Source organism: Amblyomma mixtum, chromosome 3 (genome assembly GCF_055824585.1).
Source record: "Amblyomma mixtum isolate Tamu chromosome 3, ASM5582458v1, whole genome shotgun sequence".
Taxonomy (NCBI): Eukaryota; Metazoa; Arthropoda; class Arachnida; order Ixodida; family Ixodidae; genus Amblyomma; species Amblyomma mixtum.
Window position 1 is genome coordinate 184,748,685 of NC_143014.1, and position 27,595 is coordinate 184,776,279.

Sequence of the window (27,595 nt, forward strand, 5' to 3'; positions counted from 1 at the left end):
TGTTTTCTGTTGCTGCATCACGCACTATTTCTGTTTCCAAACTTACACCTTGTGTAAGCAAATGTTGTACACCACGAATGCTATGAAAGTTGAGACCAGAACGTTGCGTTAAGCGAATGTTGTGGCAGCGCAAATTATAATGGTGGTTTTCCAGTTTTGCGTACGTTGTGACTGATGTTGTGTTCTATATGTGCTTCGGGCCGAGGCAGACCAACTTTATTTCCGCTCTCGCTCGCTACACCAATGCGCGATGCTGTCTGCCATTTCCAGTCGAGAATTACCTGCATTCAGCACGATGCGCTCCGGGTCGAGTGACTTGTCGTTAGCTTACTCATGCGGGATTGGACTGCTCCCAGTCTCGAATATCTCGTGATAACCCGGATATCCCCACATGATCAAGCACAGTGTTTGCAAAATATGGCCTGCGGTTTTTACGACGCAATACTAAAATATTGCTCAGCTGATTAATTGCCTGTTCGTCTTCTTGGTTTGAACTGTACAGTAACTTTCGGCGTTCGCGTATAACCTAGGTATATTTTCGCCGGCTGGCAGCCTAACTGGATGCTGGCAAACGGTTCCAGGTAAGAAATAAAAAGATTTTTGCACAGTGTTATGCTGCGCCAGGGTGGAGACCAAGACGTCGTCCCACGTGGTAAAGGTGAGACCTGTCGACAAGAAAGCTTGACGCAGGTATCAGCGCAAAGGACCTCATATAGTGCTCAAGCTAAAAATAAAAGCTTGAAAGCAGGCCTAGAGTGTAGAGGGCCTAGATTGCATGCATTAAATACTTGATCCTTCATTACAAGACTGCTGAATCTTGGTATAGTTCCTAGGATTTATTTTTGCCGAAATATATTCTTTAGTTTCAGCTTTCGTAGACGCATCCTAAAAAAAAGGTTCTTGTGTGATTCCTCGTCTCGAGCTGCGTCATGTTTATGCACCACATTTATGAGCGGCATCAGCTGAAATATGCGAAGATGTACTCAGCATTGGTGGCGCCTTTTAGTCTTCATTAGTTCTTTGGGCAGCTCAGCACTGGCTTCGTGGCTGAACAATGCCTTGTCTTGGCTTCTTTTTGTTTGAAAGCTCCCTTTGCTCTCCTATAGACTTTCGGAATCGCTGCCCAATTGTCTGTGAGTATTGCATAGAAAAACAATAAAGCGAGAGAGGGAGAAAGGACCGAATCTTTTGGGTGTTGCTCAGCTCTCGCCGCCTGCGCTTTAATGTCGTTGAAATACGGGTCGCAAAACTCGGGCTCAAGATTTATCTGTACTTAACATTCAGCCACTAGAGCTCCGACGGAAAATCGCATGACTCTGCCTCTTTCATAAATTATATTACAATTTTCCTGATCTCCGTGAAACATTATTACTAACTCCCATCAGAACATCACGCCGCCTGTTTAACCTCCTCAGCATTGAACGTATACATGGATCGACCTTAGCATTTAATAAATCTTTTCTTCCAACTGCAATAGAAAACTGGAACCTGCTCCGACTACATTGTTAACGAGCGCGACGCTACTAAATTTCGACAGACATTAATTAATCACTGTACTGAACAAAAGATACTGCCCATTTGTCTCAAACTTCACCCAGTTACACTTATTCTTTTGTTGTTGTTGTTGTTGTTGTTGTTGTTGTTTTTGTTGTTGTTACCGCCTAATTCAGTCTTTAGCCATTCATTATTGACCTACATTATATTGTGATGTATCGTTTTTCATTTTATTGTATTGCATTATGCTTTGTTGTGTTAACGTGTTATACCCATTTGTATTTGCTTTATCCCCCCCCCCTTATGTAATGCCTCAACAGAGGCCTTTAAAGGTAAAATAAATGATGATTATAATGATGATGATGATAAACGTCCTGCTCGTTTTTTTTATTTTTTCATTTTTCTTATACCGGTTAAAATGGTGTCGCTGGGAGTAGTATTGTAGCGCAACTCACGTTAACCGCTTCTACGGCATAAAAGTGACGAACGGCTTCCCTTTTTGCTCTATTAAAAATTCTAGCGACACCCTTTGAAAATATGCATTGTGGGAAGTCAACTTTACTAGCTAAAAAAATGCGGGTTTTTTACGTTAAATATTTCGAAATCCATCGCCCATAAAGAAAATTTCAAAACTGGACTCCGCTTTTATGTTGATGGCCTTCAATTTCTTTATCTAATGTTGGCCCCTAAAATCAAAGGTAAGAAATTGGTTAGTTAATTTTAGTTAATCGTTTCATCACTGAGCTCTGTCACGTGCATAATGTCCGCCCTCTTGTACAATCCACCTGCACAGACAGCACCAACGTATCTCTCACAGGGTTTAAAATAACGATCTGTGAACAGTTAAAAAAAAAACACCCGGAATATGGGGTTTAGACAGGTGCAAAAGCAGTTCTCGTAGAATCTTCCGCGTGACAACGTCTGAGCTCTTCTGCGATTAGTAGAAGAAAAAGTCCCGCAACAGCGCGTGCTATCCAGTATATGAAAAAAAATGAAGCTCAACGAGGTATTTCATGTCCACTGACTCCCTACAGGGTTTTGAAAGACCCGCTGTTCAACTCTCAAAAAAAAGGAAAACGAAAACATGTGGAGCCCAGGAGAAAGACACGTATAACAGAAATTAAAGCACGGTGGTAAATGACATAATTGAATTAAGGGACAAAGCGATCATTTTCTTTACGTGAGGCCTAAAATCTACTCCGGCTTAAATATTTGTCCGAAACAAAGCAGCGCTGCTTATTTCATTATATACTTATACCGTGAAGAAGAAGATGGGCATTCACCTAGCCGCACTGCCGTCGGTCAAAGCGAGAGCCTGCTGAGCCTGCTGTTACCTAAACTCTTGTTTATATATATATATATATATATATATATATATATATATATATAATCTGTGTGTGTGGTGAGAGAAAGAGGGTGGTCTCTCTTCTTCATAGTCCTTTCAATCAAGTAATTATTTTAAGCAGCAGCGTGATTGAGTATGTCGATTCAACAATTAGCTGCCTGCTTTGCTGTATTATATTCATTAATTAAGTTTCGCTCGAGGTAAATTAAACTGAGCTTCCTCTCTATAACCACGGTGCTGCCGCCGGGAAAAAGGCTCAGACTGCAAACTGACTCCCATACCCTTTTGCAAAACATCTAAAAACAATGCAGCACTCTGTGGATTCATATGCGCATATCATTCCTCAAGCTTTGTGGTCGTGAATGTTCATTATCAGCAGAAAAAATGAGCACGCTTTCTTGAAATTCCAGGGAAAAAAAATACAATTCCCTCGAACGAAAATTATCAGCTGAAGTGTTCCGCTGTACAGATTCTTTTGAGCATTTTTCTAAAGCTAGATCAGAAAGAACATGCCTATTTTTTTTTTGGGGGGGGGGGGGGGGGGGGGGGGGAATCAAGCTTCTCTTCAGTATCTCGTTTTCGCAGTTCGTGCTCGTTCTCAAAAAAAAAAAAAAATATGGCTTGATCCCCCCCTTTTGCAAACAACAATGCATTCAAGAAAAAGAGATGCATTACTGCCTCAGGCCAAATGCTTTTTCCAATATATTTTTTTTAAGTTTTCCCACATCCATTACATTAGTTACGCACACCACGTTCTCTAAAAATTTCGTTGCCGGTTTCGCTCCTGAATCATTCGCCGCCGCGACTGACAATCATTCTCAGATTAGGTGAACGGCTGTAGAGAAGAATTTTCAATTACTCATTCCTGTTGACGTGATTCGACAAAGAATTCGTATGGCCCACGGAATGCAATAAGCCACCAGAGCTGTACTGCTAGGCGGCCACAACTTCCTTTCACTGCACCGTGCGCACTCCTCGCCCCGTTCGCACTTCGATAGTCTTGTACACTTCGTTGTTTCAACGCATGGCTCTCGGAGAACCTTTCAAAAAGACTGCTATAAAACGTTCCGTCTTGGGAGTATTCAGGTGTTTCGGGGTCTGTTACAGGTCTTACGGCTCAACAGTAATCATAGAGTGTTTTTCGTAGTAGCACAACTGAACGACGTGATTACACCGAGGTCACGGGATCACCGTGTGAACGACGAAGATTGCAGATTAATTAATTAACGGTCAAATCCTGGTAATTCCAACTCGATTAAGAGCGAAAATTTGTCAAAATTATTCGGAGCTCGAGTTATGGGGATTATTTTTAATTCATTATACGTTGACGACACCAAATCGTAAGCTAGAATAAACCGGGTGCTTGAATTAGGCCCGCTTCTATTAATGAGAGTCGACTGTATGCCGAAATGCGCAGACTATGGGTCACCACATTGGAACATGCGGCCGCTGAGGCCGATATTGAAGAGGTGTGTCTCCTCCATGTCCCATGAGAGAGAGAAACGTTGGAGAGGGTATTTTTTTCTTCTGCAAATGAGCGGAAACCGGAGAGCAACGGAGCAGCTCTGGCTATGGGCCCATCAAATTTTGATGTATGATTTATGTGTTCAATAAAACCGAAATCAAAGCGAAAAAATAGTTCGCGTTTTGCCACGCTCAGTGTTGAAGGTCTTACCACGCTCTCGTTTGACGCGCTAACTGTATTACCGAAGCTTTCGTTATAAGGGGAAATTAATGCTTTATGTGACATTCATGTAGTTTCACGGAGCTGCTGGGCATTTATCAAAGCAAATTGGACTCAGGGAATTGACCAAATTGCGGAGTGTCTTTTAAAGCGTTCTTCCCATGCCTCATCCAGGGAATTGCGTAAAAATATAAGGTTGTATATTATCGGTTCGGTTTTGATTAATGAATAAGGAGACTCAAATATGTCGTTAGTGATACGCTGGGTAAATTTTGTACGTGGTAGTAAAACTCTGGTGGCCGAGACATAACTCGCAAGCGCGCGCTTTGAAAAGCTTAGCAGCGTGTAATGCTCACCCAGTTATTGAAAAGAAAAAGGAAGAGGGGGGGGGGGGGGGGGAGCGCAAGTTATCATTGAGCCCAGACATTATTTTAAAGAACTGTGCCGAACAAATGTTTACTGGGTTAGAGCTGAAGCGTTGCCTCAAGAAAACTGATAGTCATCTTAAGTAACATGTAAAAGCTACTATGCCTAGGAGACAGCCAATGCCTTCTGATGCAAACTGCCTAGTCGACTCCGAGCTACTAACACTCCCACGCAGGGAGAACTTGACGTTTTGGTGACAGGACGGGTCTCGTTACAAACTAAATACACTGCTCTCAGGCGCGTTTAAGAGCCTCTTTGTGCTGATCAGTGTTTCATGAACGCATATAGTGGACAATCAGCGCAACCCGGTATTCCCTGCGGTGAGAGGTTATGACAGCTTCCTCTGTGATAACCTGTCGCCTTCTTTCGCTGATCAAGACTTGTTGCAGGACAAGTTGGACTCGAATTCTATCGAACGAACGCGGGTAGAAAAAAACGGTGTCCGGGGACAGTACAGCCGTCCTGTTATCTTTTTCTTCCTGTGCTTGCGTAAAAAATCTCGCTCTGCTATGTTTCCTAGTAGGTATACCTAGCTGAATATAGCCTGAATTCACCGCGAACACCCATTCGCCCTCTTCTTCTCTTGCGGCCGCAGCGTCTTGCAGCAGCCCGCCAGGCGTGCCGCATTCGCGCACCAACGCGAGCGACGGCGCCCGGGACTTCGTGATCAACTCGACGGTGCGCTACACCTGCTTCCCGGGCTACGATGCCAGGGGCTTCGACGTGGCCAAGTGCATCTTCTACAATGGCTCCGCCCAGTGGTTCGGCCCGGACCTGAAATGCGAGCGTGAGTAAATGCACGGTGATACACAGGCATGCACTTTTTCCCTAACAGTGTTACATGCCGCGAACATCCTGTAGCTACAGGATATGAAAAGTAATAAAAAAACTGGACGGTGGTTTAACATTCCTAAGCAAGAAATACTGTTGTGCGAAAGCATGTTTTTTGCAGATGGACACCACTGTCACGTACCTCAAACCGCGACTGAGGTGTCCACCGACCCAGGGTGCCAGTTATGCGCCTTTCGTTTCCTCAACATCTACGGAGTATAAACCTTCCACTGGCTTAGCGAAAAGGAAAGGCACATAACTCCCTAAGTTTGTCGGTGTGCGCCACCACCCGCTCACAGCGCGATTGAGGTGTCCACTGCTGGAGTTCTTCGTCAGTTTCTGCAGCGCGTCTCGCCCACTGCCGTTCTCTGTTTACTTGTTGGCGGTGCTGGCGTTCTTCCTCGGTTACACGTGACCCAGCTTAAGACCGACACACACACCGCTGAAACCCGGGGAGTGAGGCTAGAAGTGGTTTTGCTCAAAAAGAGCGGTGAAAGAGAGAGGGTGGTGATGTCAGGAGCTCGATATAATTGGTAGAAGACTGCAGAAGAGCTTATTATCGCGATTGATTTATCCTGCGAGACAGGGTTTTGCACCAACTGCGATCATGCATCGCAGAGCGGTCAACGAAACGAGAAGTAATAATCATAAATGGGCGTGTTGAAAGGCTAAAGACGCTGTACAGTAGGCAGTTGCGGCTAATTGATCTCTGACGGAAAGGCCGAAAGCAACACGTTTCCAGTTACTCCATGTCTCTCGTGTAGTGTCGTTATCTCAGAATTGCCACGGAGAGAAGTTTCCAATCACCGGCTTAGTACCGACCATTAATCGACGAGGATCAAACTCACATAAAATACTTACTCTTTAGGAGAGGCCATGAATCGTAGCTCTTTTTGTGGTCATATGGTTTTAGTCTGTAATTTATAACACTAACGCCATTTGTGATGGGTCCGTAGCGACGGCGAACGTCCGTCTTCCTCTGCTGCCCGCCGTGAGTAGTAGACTTAAAGTTACAAGTCAGTGAACTAACAGCGAAGATAACACAAAACAAAGCGAACAGGATTGAGGAGGGAACCTCACTCTGTCAGCTCGGAGCTCCGGGGTTCCCCTACCTTCTATGATTCAGAGGACACTGCGTACGACAGCTCCTGCAAACAGGTCGTGAAACAGCATCAGAAAAGGAGGTTTCACAGGATTTCGATTGAGTGCAGGGATAGTACGATCAAGCGTCTCGGCCAGCGTGATCATTTAGTGTTAAGGCTCAGACTTTCGCGATTTCTGCTGCGCCTTTCACATGTACGCATTCATTGTGGATACACCACCGCAGCCTCGCATCCTTTAGAAGCCCCATGCAAGAATAGCTGCGTGTGCGTGTTCTTGTGCGCCAGGGCCTCTTGGGATCACTTACTCTGCACTCCGCCAACTTGGATTATGGAATGAAGGAGACTGAAACGGATGGTATTTTTAGACAGTCTGCAATTGCAGCCCTTGCATTTATTGTCCACATGGCTCTTGCACCCCCCCCCCCCCCCCCCAACCGCTTTTGTCACTCGCTCACTCTGTTCAGATCATCATTGGGCGCCGCGAGGGGTTTTCGCGCATCTCGTGGTCATTCGCTCCAAGCCACTGCAGAGCGCCGGCGGGGCTGCGGGACGCGCGCGCTTTTTCGATCCGCGAGCGCGCAGTTCTCCGAGCAAAAGCGCTGGATAATTGGAAATTACAGGAATGCTTCGCTGGGTGCGGATGCGGTCAGCATGGTTCGCCTCCTTTGTGGCCGTGCGGATTGCAGGCTTCATCGCCTACAATGGGCAGCGGCGTTGCCGGCACGCCCACGTAAGCAATTCGTCAGAAGCGGAGCTGGCATCCAGGAAGAGCCTGCAGCGTGCTGGGCCCGGGTGGCCGAGTTACCAAACTCGTTCACTGTTTCTTCTCGGACGTGTGAGAGATGCCGAGAAGGCACCTTCTCCGAAAGAACAAGTTCTTGTTTTCTAACGCCTCGGTCTGAATTCAGTCGATTCTGCGAAGATACCTCCATACACAGCTTAACAATCGAGCCACAAGAGAAGCCCTTCCTACGACTTTTACGGTCTGTCTGAGAACCATGGTCGGTGCGATGCAACAATGTAATGGTTTTTGTCTGCAGAGTGACCTTGCTTTAAGCTTTACAAATCGTCTTCATAAGAACTGTGAGAGATAAAATGGCGTTTCTGCGTGTCGTATCGCCGCTTATATCAAGTCAACTTCTTCTACATCATCAAATACACAAACGGTGCGTATCTGATGCATAAAAAAGGCAACCGACGCCATTTTATAAATATACAATGCGGGAAAGACCACTCAACGAGCCTTCAAATGTGTATTTTTGATGTTCGATATTTCGAACATTGCCGCGTAAGGAAATTTCAAAACAGGGCTCACCTTCAATGGCAGCCACCTTCAGGTTCGCCCAATAACCCTGCCCCACAAAATTAAAAATACAAAAGTTTATTAGTTATAACTGAACCACATCAAATACGTAATGTCCACCTTTCTGTACAATCCACGTGCACAAACCGCCCCGTCGTATCTCACATTAAAAAAAGTAAAGATCTGCGAACGCTAAAAAGAATCACCCTGTATATTATTTCACTCTTCGCTCTTCGTCAATTGCTCAAGCGTCACCAAGCTGTCTCTATTGCCAGAATGGTGAATATAGAATATAAATGAAAGCAATTCTTATGTAATTCTTATGTAATACGGGCCCAGCGCGGCGCTGAAGTATTGTCTCGAGATTCAGCTGCCCCGTGCAGACACTCAGCTGTCGCCGTATAAATATTCGGCATCCATCTAGGTTAGACTGAAGAGGGGCGTGCACTGGTTTTGGCTTTAGCCGAGGGCCTTCTTGCGCTTCAAAAAGTACTAGTCGATTGCGGCTTCAGCCTGATCCAGAACAATGTGTGCCGTTATTTTCAAGCAGATGCATATGTTACTCGTTACCCATCTCACCGCCCTTCTGGCGAAGATTCCTTCCTAAAGAAAAGCGGCACGGCTCCCTCACTCCTGGCTCCACGTTCGTCTTGTGTGCACCCAGTCATGAAGAACGCGGTGAGAGGAAGATGCACTATACAGGCATCTTTTGGATATTGTTTGCTTGATGAGTATAGTGTTCAAAAGATAACCTAGAACGGAGTCGCAAATACATCTTACGTTCAGAGGAGCACAGTGCATGATCCTCGCTTTAAAGCTGTCAGTCGCACTTCGCATGTCGAAACTGAACGCATGGCAACAGGCGGTTGTCTCCGCTTTTCTGCGCCGCTTCCTTGGCGTTACATCTTGCTACTCAAAACGCTAAGTAAGTGTGCTGACTGGGATGTCACACCCAGCACCGAGTGGAGTCGGGAAGTAAAACGTGGCAGTGCCATCCGAGTTTCGCCTGGGCGGAGTTCGCATCAACTTGACAGAGCCGAATTGATCTCGTCTGACGGGTGAAGCAGTGGTGCGGCTCGGTCAACCCGCCTGCAATGGCTGGGCGACCTACTCGGTAGGCTGTATTTAATCCCATTCACACCTGAAAGTAACGTTGACGAGATGATCGAAAAGTTCTATACAGACGCCGAATCGGCGATAAACAAAGTAAAAACGCAGTATAATGTACTGATGGGTGATTTCAATGCGAAGGTAATCAAGAATCAGGTAAGCTCTCGGAATAGCTAGCGGGTAGCTGTTAGTAGAATTTTCTGAACTATATAGGTTAAAAATCTTAAATAACATTCTTCCGCAAACGGAATAACCGGAAGTGAAATAAAAAATAGCCCCCGCAGCTAGACTGAAAATGCATTCGACTTAAAATGCGCATTTGGTTTGGTTTGGTTTGGTTTGGTTTACGGGTTTAACGTCCCAAAGCGACTCAGGCTATGAGGGATGTCGTTGTGGAGGGCTCCGTATAATTTCAACCGTGTAGTGGCATCGCACAGTGCACGGATCTTTTGCATTTCGCCTCTATCGAAGTGTGACCGCCGCCGTCAACATCGAACCCGCTTCTTTCAGGCCACCAGCCGAGCACCATATAACGACTGAGCCACTGCGGCGGCCTACTTTAACTTTGCTCAGGCGGTGGCGGTAAAAGTGGTAGCGTGAGCTTTGTTCATCTCTTCTCATCAGTCTATATAGCGAACGTTGTTGTCGTCTGCTCCAGAAGGCCCAGAAGCACACTTGTTTTTAAAGCAGGAATGCGTTCAACGGCCACATTTTCACCTCTGTTTATTGTCCGCAGATTTTTGTCCGTCCGTTCGTCCATACCATGAGAAAACTCGAGTAAATAAAACTCACGCGGAAAGCTATAGGTTTCAGTAGGGTTCGAACCCACGCCATTTAGGTGCTATAGTATGGGTAGTTAAAAGCTCAGCGCGCCGAGGCCGTTTGCGCCGACGCGAGCTGACGGCGGTGCTGCTCCTTTCATCTGGCTTCTGCTGCCGGCGTCGAAGGAAGAGGAGGAAAGTGTAGACGCTTGTCGGCTGGCTCCAACTGGGGCCACTATCACTGCCGCGTGCAGACAGAAGACAGTTGGTAGAAACAGGTGCCAGAGATAAGATTAGAAGAATAGCGCGCGTGTCGCAGCAACAACGTCCGCCGAAGCGATGACGCCGACTGCTGCAGAAGCAGACACCTCCAATACTCCTTGTCATTTAGCATGCAGGTCTTACAAGCCTATGCAAAAGGCACTTGCTCATGTAATAGTTAGCTAGCAGTTAGTGCGACACTAACAACAGTGTTGCTAAAAACTGGCCCTAATTTCGTACGCAGCAAAGTACAAGGAGGAAGGCAAAGGTTTATATAAAAGACGCCGTACGAGAGGTAAATTTTATCCGCTTATAAATGTACAATACCCTTGAGAGATGACCAGGGAGAGATTCCTTGAATACACTGCAGCTTTTTTATCCGTTTGAAACGAGCAGAGTGTCTCTCTTTGTGATGCTTTCTCTGTTGCTTTCGAGCGCGCGTTAGTAGCCTCCCTCGCATGTCCTTGAAGTGTCCGCTTTCATTCTCTTCGTGTGCGAATTTTTGTGAGTGGTTGGCTCGGCACGTGCAGGAAATGTCTATAAGTAAGCTTATGCCAACGCTAGCGTCCTCTTTCAATGAATCCATCGGACCGACCTCACGTGGAACTCTAGCGCGTGACATTAATGGAAAGTAAATGAAATTAAAAAAAAATGTTTGTGCTTACACGCCGAGAACAGACGAGGATTCTAGGACATGTCGTACACCACATGGGTGCTTACAAGCGACGTAATAAATCGAAGTGCGCATTCCCTTCGTCACAACCTTCCTTGTGCTGTTGGTTTTGTACGCATGAGAGAAAAGCATTGAACAGCACACATGCATCAATGCAGCGGGGTAGTCTAGGCGTAGCACTGATTAGACTACAAATTCTTATCCTCAGCGCATGCTTAGTGTTGAATAGTTTCACCACCGAATCAGCCAGAAACTGCCTCTCCGCCTCCCCCGGAAACATGTCGCGAGCACCGCACCCAGAGGACAGGTGTGGCGATGGCTGTAGTTCTCTTTATACTAGTATTAGTGCGCAAGGACAACGAAACTATGGAAGTCACTATATTAAGTCCACCTTTAATGATTAGCAAGTTCGTTATTTGTGATCAAAAAAGGGCATGAGAAAAGAGGGTTTGTTTCACGCGCTCACTTTGCAGTGTAAGCGTTTAGGATGCTCAGAATTCATAAGATGTGCTCACTGATCCACAACAGATGGCGACGTCGCTGTCGTTAGTCGCACAGAGCCTGCAGACTGGAATAGGGCCCGACGATCCTCTTCATGCTATCTCACAAGCAGTTTTATTTTCGCTCGTTTGTAAATCTATTGAGCGAGATAGCTAAGGCAGGGAGATGAGCAGGTTGTTAATCGATTTTTTAAGTGAGCAGTGTGTTCATAGAAAACAGAAAATGAGGTTGACCACTCCGCGGCGCATATGTTGCCTTCTGGAGACTGCTTGTACAATGTTGGTGTATGAAACATGAGCCTGTTCATCCGTGACACAGAGAGTGATTCAGGTTGCGAAGGGAGAGCTCGTACGTTATGTAGCGCATGTAACATTTTTGAAAGAAAGCAACCCGTTAAGCCAAAGGCCTTCTGTTGCTTTGTGCTGAAAGATAGACATCTTCAGGTAGCGGCTGCCTTCGATACCGAATTTCCATGTTTGAGGCTTCCGTGTTCCTAGGTATTTTATTAATTCTACCTATTTATCAACCTGACGAAAGCAGAGTGCACATTCTCTCTTCATATCTCGCAAGTGCTTCTAGGGGCAGAGACGCGTCGACGAGTGAACAGAGGCGGACCTGCGTCTATCACGAGCGGTGGCAAAAGCTCTCAAACGCGCGTCATTCACTGCTCACGCGAAAGGCTCTCGACAGCTTGAGCGACGCATGTGGGCGACACTAATAAAAGGCGGCTCGTCTTGCGCGTGCGAAGCCGCAGCGCGGACTGCAGCGACGCTAATCCCGCTCCGTGCAATTTTTCGAATTCGAAACGATTGCCCGTTCTCGCTCGTCGTGCTTCTTTCTTTTCTCTCCTCGTTAAAGCGCTCTCAGATGCGCGCGCCGCTTGTAGTGTCTGTGAGTGAGCATAATCTCTGAACGGGGCTCTTGCTCAGTTCGCTTTTGCTTGCCTTCACTGTGCCGGTCACCGCGTGAAAAGGTCGGCGCTGCCAGGCAAGCGAAATACGAGCGCCGCGACTTGTCTCTTATAAGCGAATCTTTCTACTTGTGCCGCTCGTCCACATGACACGTTCATCTTTGAAAGCTTTGTCCAGGAGGAGAACGGAAAGAGAGGGGGAAACTCATTCGAGCATAGAATTAAATTTCACGTTAGTCCGCTCAGGTTGGGACCAAAATGAAAGAGCTGTATAGGTCTCTTTTGAAGCGAAACAAGTCGCGGCACAATGATTTATCACCTGCGCTAGCTGTAACTGTCCGGGGTATTGTATAAAAGACGTCCTTGCAGGGGCATTTTTTCATGAAATTCTAGCTGGCTTTCTTTTCTCACCTAATCATTACTGTGGTAACTGTGCAAGATAGCACAGTGAGAAAAGAAACACCGAAAACGTTCGAAATGTGAAATAAAAACTCGCTGCACAATGGAGGGAGGGTATTTGTTCCGAGGAAGGCGACAGGGTAGTCTGCAGCACTCCACTCAGTGTCAGAGCAAGAACAGGGCACACAGACTACTGGGATGATATAACATGACCAAACTTTTCTTTTCAACCTATTCCATTCTCATTAGGTCGGCCTCGCCTAATGCCAGATACCGGCAATATCAGCGCTGTAACTTCACTTTAGGCAATTAAAAACGGCGAAATAAATGACCATTAAATGGAGCTGGAATTGAATGTTTCTAATTTCATGAGGTCGTATTTTGTTATGTTTAGTCACTGTCGCTTGTGACGTCATTTTAGGCTGATGGCTGGCAAGCGTCGTCAGTAGCCAGCTTATGGGCTCGACGGTGTCAGTCAGAAGAGAATGTAGAAAATTAATTCACTTGGAAATAATCATTGCAAAATGCGGTCCATGACGCAGTTCTTTATTAGACAGTTTCCCACGTGGTTATCTTTGCTTGACGAAGCACTAACTTTGCTAGTTTGTTGGTCTTTCAACAAGCACACGCTTATGGAAGGATATTTGGTTGCAAACAGGACGCATATATAAAAGGGGAAGAGAGGGCAATGGTTTCTTAGCTATAGTCAGTCGTCGAGCTTATTATGTTGCGTGTATTTTTGATGACAGGACCATTAAACGTGAGTTTGATACCTGTATAAGGACGTCAGCTGCTGTCGCACAGGCTGTCAAGGATAGGGAAAAAATTAACATATAAGTTTGTAAAATGCACAAAGATATACCATATCAACAGATACAGTACACAATATGCAATAATATAGAATGCAATAGAATACACGTAACATCAGAGAAAAGATAGCAGTCGATTAAAGAGTTGCAAAATTAACCTCAGACAACATTGTCCCTTACTAATAACATTAACCCTCATTCTCTGGTATCCGTTGTTGCGGGAAATGGATACGTGTAAAAAGAATAAGCAATCTTGCCAGACAAGCTTTGCTATTTTTATGCAAATTTTGCGAAGGACGCCGGCGAAGCGCGTGACGTTAATTATATACGCGCTTATAGTTTACGACGCAGTTTGTCTCCCTTTTTTGTTGCTTTCGCCGTTCCTTTCATCGCAGATTTGCATTGATAGCGCCCTGAGCAGTCGCACTCCGCACAACATGCATCAGCGAGCAGACAGGCATTGCTTCGACTGCAATTTCTTAACCAGCCCGCCAATCTCCGGGCACGTTAGGCGCGCTTCACAGCACGACACAGGATGCGTCATGACGGCGTGCAGGCGAGCGGAAGCGAGAACCATGGAAACTGGGCACGATGAAGAAGAAGGCACAAGGGAGACAAGCCCCAGGCTTATTCGTAGGGACGGCAACGCGAAAACACGAACGCGGAACGAACGGCCGGTTGACTGTCTAGACTGTGCTGAGCTGATGAGAAAAATGCCCAGCCACCTTCCGGGACCCCTTGATGCGCGCCGCGCCGGAGGAGAATCACGTTTTCTTTGAACTTTTGACTTCCAAATTAACCTGCACCCAACAAAACCTGCGTAAAAACCAGGTCGTCCATTAGGCGCGTGAAAAATTGACTTTTGCTAGCGCTGCAGTATCGCTGAGTCGCAGACGATGGTTCTATGGCATACCCTCTTGTTGCTTAGTGTACTTGTTTGTCAAAGAATGTCACGGGTCACTGTACAGGCAGAAAAAAAAAAACTTTTTATTAAAGCGCTAATACATAATGGCTTGCTAGTTGGTTGTGCATACTTAAGACTACAGCGCAGTAGAAACACGGATCAGACAAGAAAATGACGCAAACACAGGCAAGGCAGTCGTAGCGCTCCACCTAGACTGCAGCGCAGTAGAAACACGGACAAGAAAAGAAAATGACGCGTGTTTGCGTCATTTTCTTGTCTCGTCCGTGTTTCTACTGCGCTGTAGTCTAGGTGGAGCTCTACGGCTGCCTTTTTCATACTCACTTTAACTGAGTGCTACAAATTCCGGTACGTTCCATTCGTTCACCTCCATGTGGAAGAGGAGGGCGGTAGCACCCCGGAGACGCTAAATCTTGCTTCTGGAAATGGCCAGTGAGCCGTGAACATAGTTTTCGCGGTAAACAGGCACTGCATTTTTGCCAGAAAAAATTTGTAACCTTGTCTTCCCGTAGCCCAAAGTGGGGATCTGCGGTTTTCACTCACCTTTCAGCAAGACTCAGGACCTCGGGATAAAATCGGATTCCTTGCTAAGTTCTGCTTATTGGATTAGTTCTAATCAGAGACGCCGCGGCTCCGATACGTGACATAATGAATACACCTCCTTTTCAGTGCCTCGATTTCTTGTCACAAGACGTTGGGATATTTAACTGGATTACTTCCCTCTCCTTTTTCCTGCTCTTTGACATAACCGGTGCAGCTTCCCGGAATTTACGTTCATTCCTGCGCGCCTGGGGCCCGTTAAGAATTACGGCCGCACTGAACAACTTGCTGCTGACGACGGCACTATACTACATTTTAGGTATATCCCGCTTGGACACTTGGTTGCAGCTATTTGTTATAGCAGGAACCTTAGCGGAAATTTGCGTAGACGGTCGATATAGGCTCTGCGCCGATGCTACAGCTGCCGTCTTGAGAGACCGCTGCGCCCGGTGCCCTCCATCGAAGCCGCTGCACATCTTCCAGCTCAACGATGCTTTAGAGTTCGGCATTTGGAAATATTACTCGATTGACCCATGAATTGGGTTTTCCGTGTTTCGACGTTCGCATTTCACGCGCGTGTTACGCATTCTCTGCTGCGTTTTTAGCCGTGAGCCGGTATTTGCGTTTCTTTTTATTTTCCTGGCATCAGCGAACACCCAAAACGTTTATCGAACTTTGCAATCCTGAAGGTATTCAGTCCGGATTCATCGCTGCTTAGTGGCTGACACAACTTCAGGATATTGGATATGGTTCACCTTTCGTTTCGCGGCGAATAGGGGCTCAGGTGTCGGAGCTTTTCGCGTTGAAAAACGGCGGGAATGAAAACGCTAGGCCGCTGTGTGCCCTAATTGATCTTTAAAGTAGGCATGGTAGCACTCCTAGCGTTGCAGACGGACATGAGAAGCAGAAAAGGAGGGAGCAGGGCAAGCGTTGACACGCAGCTAAATTTATTAATTCCAAAAACGCTTATTTACTTCAGCGCAGGATCAGTGATTGCAATAAAAACATGCGAAAAAAGTAAAGTAAGAAAGAAGCATCTCGCGATCAGTGCACCCATTGGTCACACAACGACTTTTCCTCTCTTTTTTTTTTTTTCTAGGTGGAAGAAGGCTGGGGGATGCAACCTCAGTGACAAAACTAGAAACGCAGCATGGCGGACTGAAGCGAGAAAAAAAGGAAAAACATACATGAAAATTCAGTAGCAAGCTCTCATCTAAGCAAAGAGGACTTCGCTTCTTTATATATCATTATTTATGGGCGACCTCCCAGCTTTCATAACTATATGCGCTAGCCTTGACAAGCACCGTTAAATACAGTCATAGTTGATCGCTGCGAAAACTTCATTCACAATTGCGCTTGCAAGAAGCGAAAGTGCAAAGGCCTGGGTTACAAAGAATTGAAGGCGGCCTAAATTTGGCCTTGCTAATGCCATGAAAAGATTGCTCGGTCGTTAGGCAAGTTCTCTTTCACGTTAGCGACGAACGAGGACAGAAACTCGTTGCCCAGATAGCGGTAGCGCTGAAACAAAGATGACTTCATGACTCAGCATTCCACCTTAGTAGAAAACTGTGCCTCTGGAAGACAGCCATGGATGGGTTGTATTTTACTTAGATTTTCACATTTGCCGAAAGCATATGTAGCGCATCATCATCAGACGCGTTAGAATGGTGTCCGCTCTTCACTGACGAAAGCAGAGAGGCAACCGCTCCCAAACAAATGACAAAACAATTGCATTGGATTCTTCGCCGGTGCGAGCCATGTTTTATACCTTCACTCTGACGCTAGGCAGTGCTTATTGAAGAGCCATGCAACGCACCTATAACTAGAAGACTAAGAATGGGGTGGAGCGCGTATGACAGGTTCTCTCAGATCATGAATGGCAGTTTACCTTTATCCCTTAAGAGAAAAGTACACAACAGCTGTATCTTACCGGTACTCACCTATGCGGCAGAAACGTGGAGGCTAACAAAGAGGGTTCAGCTTAAGTTAAGGACAACGCAGCGAGCTATGGAAAGAAAAATGATAGGTGTAACGTTGAGAGATCGGAAGCGGGCGGAGTAGGTGAGAGAACAAACGCGCGTTAAGGATGTCCTAGTTGAAATCAAGAGGAAGAAGTGAGCTTGGGCAGGGGATGTAATGCGAAGGCAAGATAACCGCTGGTCCTTAAGGGTAACGCAGTGGATTCCAAGAGAAGGCAAACGTAGCAGGGGGCTGCAGAAAATTAGGTGGGCGGATGAGATTAAGAAATTTGCAGGAATATGGTGGCCGCGGCTGGCGCAGGACAGGGTTAATTGGAGAGACATGGGAGAGGCCTTTGCCCTGCAGTGGGCGTAGTCAGGCTGATTATGATGCAACGCACCTGCTTTAGTTCCGCTCCGCTACTCAAATGATTGGCAGTCACTGATCGGCTCCTGCTGAGACCTCGGCAGTTATGATGGCAAGAATATACGACAGCCAGTGGCGACGACCAGTGAAAGACTATTGCTATGTGCCAAAAGTTTTGAGATTCGCTGATGCCGGCCGTAGTTTCCGCATTGCTTCCTCGTTTAATTCCAGGCATGCACAAGGAAAATTCCAGGAAACTAGGTGGCAGTCAATAGCTTCTCTCTTCATCCTATAGTCAGAAGCCTGGCATAGCGTTTTCTTGTCGCATTAAGAAATATACCGGTGCATAATAGCGTGCAAGATCACGGTTCTTGTGCAAGACGCTTCATTTATTCCTTCGAAGTGAAAAGAAAAGATAAATAGTTAAACCTGCTATACGGGCGTTGGGGCTTTATTTTGTGGGTTCAGAATCTATTAAATTTTGTTCTTCGCTGCTTGTCGCGAGATGTATGACCTTTCCGAAGAACTGAATGTGCCGGAATAAAATGGGTATAAATTATTCCAAGCCGCATCTCTGAGTTAGCGAAAGTAGCAGCAATATTTTCTGGCAGCAAACGAGAATACAGTTCGTCGTTAAGAAACGTTGCCCCGGCAGCCTAAATTTATTATTGCTGGGCGGATCTGTACAGCCAATGTGGTTAGACGAGCGGGCGAATAAGGTTTACCGGCGTAACGTCCCAAGCACAGTAGATCTAAAATGGGATAGTTGAGCCATCGTACAGGGGCGCTGTTATGGGCATACAGCAAGTGTACTTTCATTCGTATAGGCCGGAAAGAGCAGTTGAAATCCGCACATCGGCGCAAGTACGTATACTGCATGAGAGTAAACAAAGTGCTTCTATAAGTGCCGCTCCAAACACACGAGTTGTATGCACTTTAGGAAAAAAATGTTATGAACCATTTGTGGGAAACGATAGTCGCTTACCAATGCTGTTGGAAGGTATATACGCGGAATGGGGCGTTACAGAAGCGCTTTATTCTTTGCGGCGATGCGGTTGCAGATCACATGCGTCCCTCTTGCCCTTACGGTGTAAGCAAGATGCCTTGATTCGTTCGAAAGTGGCACTGACAGAGACGCAGTACCCGGAAGCCTTGGTTATTGCTGCCATTTTTGCTTTACTTTAGACGCACATAGTCATTAAGCGACATATTACAGTTTACCACTCCATGGGATTTCTGCGTGGTGGTTGAAAAGCTGCCGTGCAGCGGGTGGGCAAAAATAGCCGGCAATTGCTGTTGTGCGTTTCATCAACAAATGCGTTACCAATCCTTCCCGGTCTCTTAATGTACACCATGAAAGGATGAGAGAAGCCAACAGCCACAGAAGCCAAGAGACACGGGGGATTTTTAATTAATTAATTTATTTTGGTGCTGTTGTTCGATTTAGAATATTACTGAATATGTTATCGCTTAAAGCTAATTGATTAGAAAAGCAGAAGAAAAAACAACCACATGCTGCCGGTGGGATGTGAACCCACGACCTCAGAATTACGCGTCCGGTGCTCTACCGCTGAGCTACGGCGACGGCTGTCAAATCTTCTTCTTTCGGGGGTATTTATGTTTTACAAATAACTTAACCTTGAGAGTGTTCATCAGCGCCACCCACGTTCTTAAGCGGCGGACGTAGCACGTCCTGAGTTACCGCAGATGTGACGTTCCGTTTCACAGGAAAGAACAGTGCCCCTTTTTTCGCCTGAGTATGCTTTTAGTTCCTGAGGAAAATCGGGCCATGTGTCTCAAAGCGATGCAAAGCGACGACAGTGGGGAACAAGCACAGCTTATGTTGCGTAGATGCGCTGCCTTGTGCGCTAGCAGAATTCGCAAACCTATAATGGGGGTAGCCTTTGCAATACCTGAGATGCATAAATAATGGTAAAACTTAAGTTTAAAGCATTGAGAACGATTAAAAATATATCATTGAAATAAGAGCGTTGTTATCTCCTACAGATATGCTCAACCCCATAGCTATAACACTATACCGGCGGTTTCTTTTTTTAATCTTTACAGATTTCTATTTAAAAAGCCGCGAAATGCACGTCAATACGACCTGTGAAGGGGTATTATATTGCATGGCTGACATTATGGCCGTGGTAGAAGGTAGTTAAAAAGTATAGTTTAACTATTATTGACTGTTTTTGGTATTAGGGCACAATAGTTTATGGCGGAATCGCAGTCGTTGATCATCGTAGGCGAACCCAGTTGTTGAAATTTCCAAATCGATGTTGTGATTCGAGATGTCCAACGTGGAATTATGCGCCAAAACGAGCCGACACCGAAACAGACGCGTGACATGGGCCGGAAATGGTTTATTCCTCTTCAAGCTGGTGGAATTTCTGTCATAAAAAAGTCACTCCCACGTTTTAAATTTGAGAGACGCGCACCTGGCTATTAGCGCTTCTTGTTAAGCGCTCCCCACTCGGCCACTTGGCACGGGGTATTCATGCAAGCTCATGCTACATCGGCCTTCCGCTGCGCTCCTGGTGATGTGAGAAAGCAACAACGGCTGCCAGTTTCGATAGTCGGTTCACATAGTAGGCCGCGTCGACGCGTTTTTTCATGCTTCGCTGCCAGGCTGAACACTGCGTCAGTCTCGTAATTTATTACCGAAACACATCATCGTTTCACTGGCGTTGAGGCTCTGCGCTCGGAGCGTCGCTTATCTGTTTAGGTTTACGGTCCTTGAGCCCTATAGAAATGTCATTAAATATATGATACATTTGGTTCAGTGCACAGCAGCCATCTTTGTTTCTTTGGCACGAAGACACGTTCGTAGAAATTAGGTTAGTTTCTACACCACTTATGCGCGCTCGCAGTGAGCTCGTTGTCACCTCGAGACTGTTTCCCACGCAGATGAGCCTGCAATCGTACAAAGAGATACAAACCTGAAGGCGCTAGGTCGGAACTGTATACGGGGGATTGGGGTAGCACTGTCCATCCCAGTTCGTCATTCTTCTGAACTGTCATGTGTGCAGTATGCGGTCTTGCGTTACCCCAATGCAGCTTGCTGTCTCTTGCGTGTAACTCTTGCCTCTTTATATGTAAGACACGCTTCAGAGTATCCAAGGAGGAACAATACCGTTCTTTATTAGTGTTTGTTCCACGTACTAAAATGTCTAAAAAAATCATCCCCCTTTCACCCCAAAAGAATGCTGTCATCAGTCTGTCGTAAGTTGCGGCTTCTTTTGACGCGGAGATCCTTAATGCTTCTATTCCATCGACTGACTTTTGCTGTTAAGATAAAAATGAAACCGCTAGGTTTCATCACATTGTAATTCTCCGTTGAATTATTGCGCACAATCCACAGAAAAAATTTGCAGGAGATATCACACACGTTATTCTTGATTTGCATCATCTCTCTTGTCAAGAGCCATGGAACCCAGCGAAAACAAATTTTTCAGTTTCCTAATCATTCGATTAGCGTTTACACAGACCATTTTGCCATACTTGTGTGCTCCATGATCTGTCTAGTGGTAATGCATTTGTCATTATGGATGAGTTAAACAATGACTGATGCGTTTTCATCTCCTGTGATAGTTGACGGTCTACCTGAATGCGGCTGGTCCTGGATGCTGCAATCACTACGCCGAAACTTCCTAAGCCATCGAAACACATCACTTCGACCCATTGTGTTGTCTCTGTAGACTGGCAACTGTTAACTACGAATCGATGTTGCTGAGTTATCCCCGGATTTGTAAAGGAATTCGATCACTGCACATTTGCATAGTAGAGTGTCAGGGTGATCAATGGCTTACCTGAAACAACTGGAAGCAGAAATTAGGTAGAGTTTTCTAATAAGGGATTCTAATAGCGACGGGGAAGCAGAGAGACAATGTTCGAAATTAGCCTATAGTGAGGGTCATTTGGGGCATTAGGGGCCTGAATAAGGGCGATGAAGGTAGGGACGTGCAAGGGTGATGAGGGTATTTGTCTGGGGCTAACGAATGCTGCGTGATTGAGGTGCGATGAGGACGGGAGGAGAATGTTAGTGTGCAATTGTCTTCCCAAAATAACGTCCCCAGTATTCTACCAAAAATAAACATCTGCGTCAGTGGTGATGCAAATGCTGTGCGGCATGACAAGACTGGGCCTCTTGCTTCCGCCTGCATGTGTACGTGCCTAGAAACCGAACTCATAACTCACCCTCAGCTTTCTCGTTCACTGCCCAGCCCCCCCCCCCCCCCCCTTTTTTTTTAAATTCAACTTCATTACAGCGCCAATGCGATCTGTACTGAGATAGTGCAAGAGCAGCTTCGCAGTCACCACCGGCTTGTGGTTTCCCCCGCCGACACATGCATTAATGCCAGTAACCACCAGCAGAGCACAAGCAGTGCGAAGGGAGAGCTGCGATAAACTACGCCGCACGTCGCCCTGATGTGGAAGATAGGAGAGCGCAATAAACGCGGACAGCCGCACGTCATCAGCCGAACACGCGATTCTAACCATATAGGTCTCGATTTGTCCTTTTTTTTTTTCCTGATGAACACGCTACACATAAAAGTCCGTCGTATAGTCCATGCCTTCAGTGTGCCATGCAAAGTGCGACCGAAGTCGTTGCAATTCGGAAGCGATGGCTTATACGAACGACACTGGCAATTTTCAGCGTGCCCCTGAGGCTACAGCAGCAAGTGTAGCGAGCTTTAACAGAGAAACTACTGCGCAGTTGACAAACCAATCTAAGAAGTGTATAGCCCATGCTCTGTTCAGTATATTGAGCTTGATATTGAAATCAATGCCCTTCGTAATTGTTTCGATGTTCCTGAGTCTATCCGCATTATTTTGCACCATCCACAAGTGCCGAAACCGCCCTGTATCAAGCAAGTGAGCGGGATGGCTGAAGCACTTGTGTGAAGGGGGGAGCTTCAAAGGACAACGTCGTGATATGATTGACAGTCGCGCTTCTTTAGCGCAATAAAGGCTGAGACTAGGTCAAGACACGGCAAAGGGCGATATCCCTTTATTTCTCCTAGCGCATGGGCATCCAATAGTTGCTTGTATTATGGCGCAGCGGATACAGGTCACTGTCAGTTGCAGTGCACTTAGTTCGGCGCAGCTTTACTTGCAAACCGACTAAATTTTGTGTTTTTGCTTTGTACATAACAGCGTACGCGACTGAGAGTTCATGAAAAATAATTCTTGCTCAACAAGTGTGAACTTGCAGGGAGAAACGGGCCACCGCCCGTTCAGTTTCATAGGATATACGCGAAAGCGTAATTGTTAATTGTAAATATGATTACTCTTCTAATCTTTAATGAAATACTGTATAAGATCAAGTAGCTTGCCTCCTTTCTCTACGACAAAAACTGTGAGCGCCTTTATTCCAAGCAGAACCTCCGATGAAAGGTTGCACCTAGCAGTTCTCATATTTTACTAGGAAACTTGAAACTGGGCCGTTGTTGACACGCTATCACGGTCAAACTTTTTATTTGCGGTTACTGGAAAAACATTTGTACGTGATGCACAATAACAGCTGGCAAAGAGATGCGCCGCCTTTGCGTCCAGCTTCGCCGAACACATACCTGATGCACTTGTGCAGGCTTAAAGCACATTGTACTATCATTGTACCCATGGCGCCTCGTGAGTATCTGTCATCTGGTCAAGTTAGAGTTCCGAGCGTGATGAACCACTCAGCACACATCAGATGCCTCTGTTCCCCCCGCGTTATAGCCCTGCGCCTCGCTTCCGCAAGCGTTGCCGACGTGCATGCGGAAGTCACGGGCTGCATTCGTGTGTTGACACGCGTGGCTGCTGGTCTCTGGTTGCAGCCAAGAGCTGCGGCCCCCCCGGCGAGGTGGAGCACGGCCGCCGCATGGGCTCCATGACGCGCTTCACCAGTTCGGTCAAGTACGAGTGCCACGAGGGATACGAGCTGTTCGGCCGGTCGCACCGCTACTGCCAGTCCTCCGGCCAGTGGAGCGGCACTCTGCCTGAGTGCAGGCGTGCGTACCCTTTTGTTGCATGGTGTCTTCCATGTTAGGCATGAAAATCTGGAGGAGAGCTTGAGAGAGAATATGCGTCCCATAACGTTAGCCTTCGCCATTCTTTCTATAGTCACGCGGCTGACTTTTCCTTCACTCACTACTACACTACGCTTCTGGAAATGTGTGGGCTGCAGCTTAAAGCAACATAGTCTGTTCAGTTTGAGAGTGGGTCCGGCTTCAGTTTAATGATAAAATGCCTGCTATAATAAATTTGCCGCACAGGCCTTACCGGCGTCTCCGAGAGCGCGCGTCAGAAAGAGCGTGTGGTTCGCCTTCATGACGAGGACCGGCGCGGCTGTTACATAGGCGATGCAAAGACAGAGCAAGCTAGTGTTTCCGCGACGCACTCTACTAACCAAATTAACGCTCCATCAACTGCCGATGAGAGGACACAAAAAGAGAATTATCGAGTAGTGACTTGAGAGCATGTTTTTAATTAAGCTGTTAATGTAAAGCAGCTCGCAAAGCAATAGATGGGTGAATGACTCAAACACAACTAAGCAGGGCTTAACTTAAGTGAGTTTTAGCATAGCGGGATCATCGGTTCGCAACCGTGATCTACTGGATATGCGCATTTGGCGCCTGTCGGAAGAGGGTAGCGCACCGCGCTATGCTAAAGCTCCAACATAAATCAAACCTGAATCAAGCGTGTGCGCTGAAATGACTGCAGCTTATTGTCGGTCGTAACAGAGAAAAAAGCAGGAGTAACCCGAGGTCTCGGTGTCGGATGCCATGCCTACTATCGTGTTCCGCAGCGGTGCAATGCGACAAGCCCGAAGACCCACTGAACGGCCGGGCCATCTACGACCAGCTGCTGTTCAACTCAGTGGTGCGCTACGAGTGTCACCACGGCTTCCGACTCAAGGGGCCCTCCACGGCGCGGTGCAATTCGCAGCGCCAGTGGGAGGGCGCTCCCACACACTGCGTTGGTCAGTATAGTCTTCCTTGCTTTTCCTACACCACACGTACCCCCTCCAGGGGGCACCACCTGTCTCCTGCAGCAGCAGTAGAGATGTGTTCGCATGCCTATGTCAGGATATGGCGCTCGGCTGCTGACCCGAAAGATGCGGGTTCGATCCTGGCCGCCGCGGTCGAATTTTGATATAGGCCAAATTCTAGAGGCCCGTGTGCTGTGCGATGTCAGTGCAAGTTAAAGAATCCCAGGTGGTCGAAATTCCCAGAGCCCTTCACTACGGCGTCCCTCATAGCCTAAATCGCTTTGGGACATTAAATCCTAATAAACCCAGTCCTATGTCAAAGGCTCAGAGGACCTGGCGCGGATGCCACTGTGACTCGATTGCATTCGCAAAAGTGTGCATGCCGGCTCTTGCCTCGACGTATTTTTTAAAGGTTTTAAAGGTTTTTTTGTTTTTAATAACTCGCGTTTTTCACGGTTTCCATTGAGATACTACGATCTACGGTAAAAGGCGCAGTCCGAGAATCTTATTGCCCTGACATATTCAGGATTTTTATCCCAGACCAGTGTAGTGGTGTATAAGCTAAGACGCTTTTTCTTCCGCCGTTAAAGCTAAAAGGAATAAACATCGCGTAAAAAAAAAGCGCGAGTTTTATACCGATGCAGGCAAAAAAAAAAAAAAGGAGAAACTTTAGGCTTAGCATTCATTAGGAAAGCTTTCTCAGATTTGTTTTCTTATGAGAAAAGATTCACTGCGCGATAGCAAGAATCATCACGTATACGACAAAGCTGTCCAAGTCATACAAACTATAAGGAGGTTCTTTAAACACGTTTAGCGGAGTGTGAATTACTCATATAAACATAACTTAAAGACGAGAGAAAAAAACGGACGCATGAAGGAAACTAACCAAAACAACTTTGAACGTGCTCGAGCTAATGGTTGTATTGACAAAGCAGCAAAAGGATAGGCAGCAAAGGCTACAAAGGCAGAGAAAGAACAACGTCGACAAGTGCACCCGTCATTATTAAGATCGCGGTTTAATTTATGCCCCTTCCTCACCACTCCCGATAATCTGTGCCCTGTGCTTGTACCCTCGCTGTGTTAAAAAGCGCAGAGATTGCGAAACGCGTACGTCAGGAAGCGCCACTGTCGGCTCATTGTTTAACGCTCTATATTCAGCTGACACGCCGTGTCTATATCCACGTGCGATCGCTTTTGTACCCCCTTGTTTTGTTCTCTTCTCTCCAGGATCTGCTGTCCCACTCCGGCTCTTATTCTGTGCCCTGATTCACTTCACGCTGTTCCTTTTCATTCTTTGTTTCTTTCGCTCTTCGCGTTAAGCCACGCCCGCGAATAAAATGCCGAGGAACAGTAATAACCTGTTTGCCTGAATCCAGCAGATTTCGCGCTTCGTTAGCAGCACACTCGCGACCGGACCGCCCGACTTTCAGCCAGCTGTCGAACCTTATTGCGGCCCTGACTTTGCAGTCTCTTTTTTGAACTCTCATTTTTTTTTTCTCCCGTTTTATCGTTCCCTCAATTTCGTTCTTGTTAGACGCAGAATGAAGTTTAATTATGATAATGCCCTGGCAGTCCTCGCGATAGGAGGGCAAAAACAAAGAGAAAAAAAAATAAGACGAAACGGGCAATCGCTAGCAAAGAGTGGCCCGCTTCCGGTAATGACCTTTTCTTGCGGATGCTTCGCCCGTCGTCTTCTAAATCCTCGGCCCGACTTGGGCGGGGCGCAGAAATGGTGTCCTCCTCCGACTGGAAGCACTGCAGCGTGGAGATATCAGCGAGGACCTGCACTGCCAAAAAAAAAAAGAAAGAGTCTCTTAAACGGGAAAATGAGAGACCCGAGAATGCAGAAATAAAGACCTTTTTATCGTCTCTTTCTTAAGACTCGTCGTTTGGTCACGTGGTGTACAATAATTTGCGTTGCGAGCGTTTTGCTTTTGCTGCTTCCCTTTTCGCCAGTACGTGGAGCCACGCACACAGCGCCTTCTTTTTCTTCTGCCCCCATTTGTTCGCGCTTCCCGTTGAAGGCGGTTCTGTGGTGCGCAATTACACTGACATTATTACATATAAGCCTTTTTTGAATTACACGGTCGTTGCCGCATAAGCTGTTGAGTCCGCGGCGTTTGGTGGATTTTTTTATTATTATTCTGAACTTTCCTTCCGCACTTCTCGTGGTGGACATAAAATGAAGAAAAGCTACAGTATCTAGGAGTCTGTCTTGGACAGTATCAAGTGACGCGGAAAGTAATAAGGCGAAATTTAAAATGCTGGAACTGGATGAAATAATGTGAAACTTTCTGAAGCGCATTCCGCCTTCCAAGCATGACTGTAATTTTAGATCCCGACTCGCGGCCTGTTTGCGGTCAGAAGGGAGCTTCTGAGCCACATTTTGCTAGCAATTTTACCCTGGTGAGGAACAGAGCGACAGATATGTCATGCGCTCATTGTCAGTCTAATTTTTAGTGTACGTCTGGTGTCAAACAAGGCTTCAGAGTTTCTGCTAAGAACAAATTGCTTAAACGTGAAACACACGCACAGGAGACGAGGCTCGCCCCGTCAACCTCGTCGCCTGTGCTTGCATTTCATGTCTCCGCAATTTGCTGCTATTAGAAGCCATTAACAAAATTGCCCAGCAAAAAGCACTGCTAAGCTTTACAGTTAAGTGAGATATTGAGAAATAGAAGCCTTATGGTAGCAAGCCAGCCCGACTACCTTCAAACGAAATTAAGGTTTGGGGATTCATCTAATTCAGGTTAAATTCAGGTTTAGAAATTCATCTAATAAGTTTATTAACAGCAAAAACCATTTGCTTAGGCCTTGCATGTTTTTGTCTTCCTATCCATCGCCGTATCAGTCACAGAGACCACTCCCAGTGTAGTCAAATCATTGCCGCAATGTTTGTTTCTTTTTTTTGCTCCTTATGATTCTCGATACCAGCGCCAGCTTTATTTTCTTTGCGCATGTAAGCTGTATACAATCTGAATGCAATCGGAGTATGGCTAACCACTGGGAAAGGATAAACGACAGGGCAAGCGGTGTATAGGCAGGCGGACCATGGATGCCTATCCGCGCTCGCCTCGCGAGAAGTTAGCGCAAAACTTTTACAGCCATAGCAGCGTAGTTTTTTTTTCCCCCGCACTTTGTGTAGAACGTTGCGGCATAACCTAAATCTTTCACTGACTCTTACTTCGTGCTGCGTACTTTGCTTTGTTGCTGCATCCCTAC

At 46.4% G+C, this 27,595-nt stretch overlaps 1 protein-coding gene across 3 annotated transcripts in view; it reads left to right on the top strand.

Moving 5' to 3' along the window:
- Window positions 1–27,595, top strand: part of Hasp (Hig-anchoring scaffold protein) — a 498,754-nt gene that overhangs the window by 320,829 nt on the left and 150,330 nt on the right. For all 3 annotated transcript variants that reach the window (XM_089582173.1, XM_089582176.1, XM_089582174.1), the window contains 3 exons: window positions 5,545–5,736; window positions 23,220–23,393; window positions 24,191–24,364. In XM_089582173.1, coding sequence (XP_089438299.1) covers window positions 5,545–5,736; window positions 23,220–23,393; window positions 24,191–24,364 — 540 coding nt within the window. The remainder of the gene's footprint in view (window positions 1–5,544; window positions 5,737–23,219; window positions 23,394–24,190; window positions 24,365–27,595) is intronic.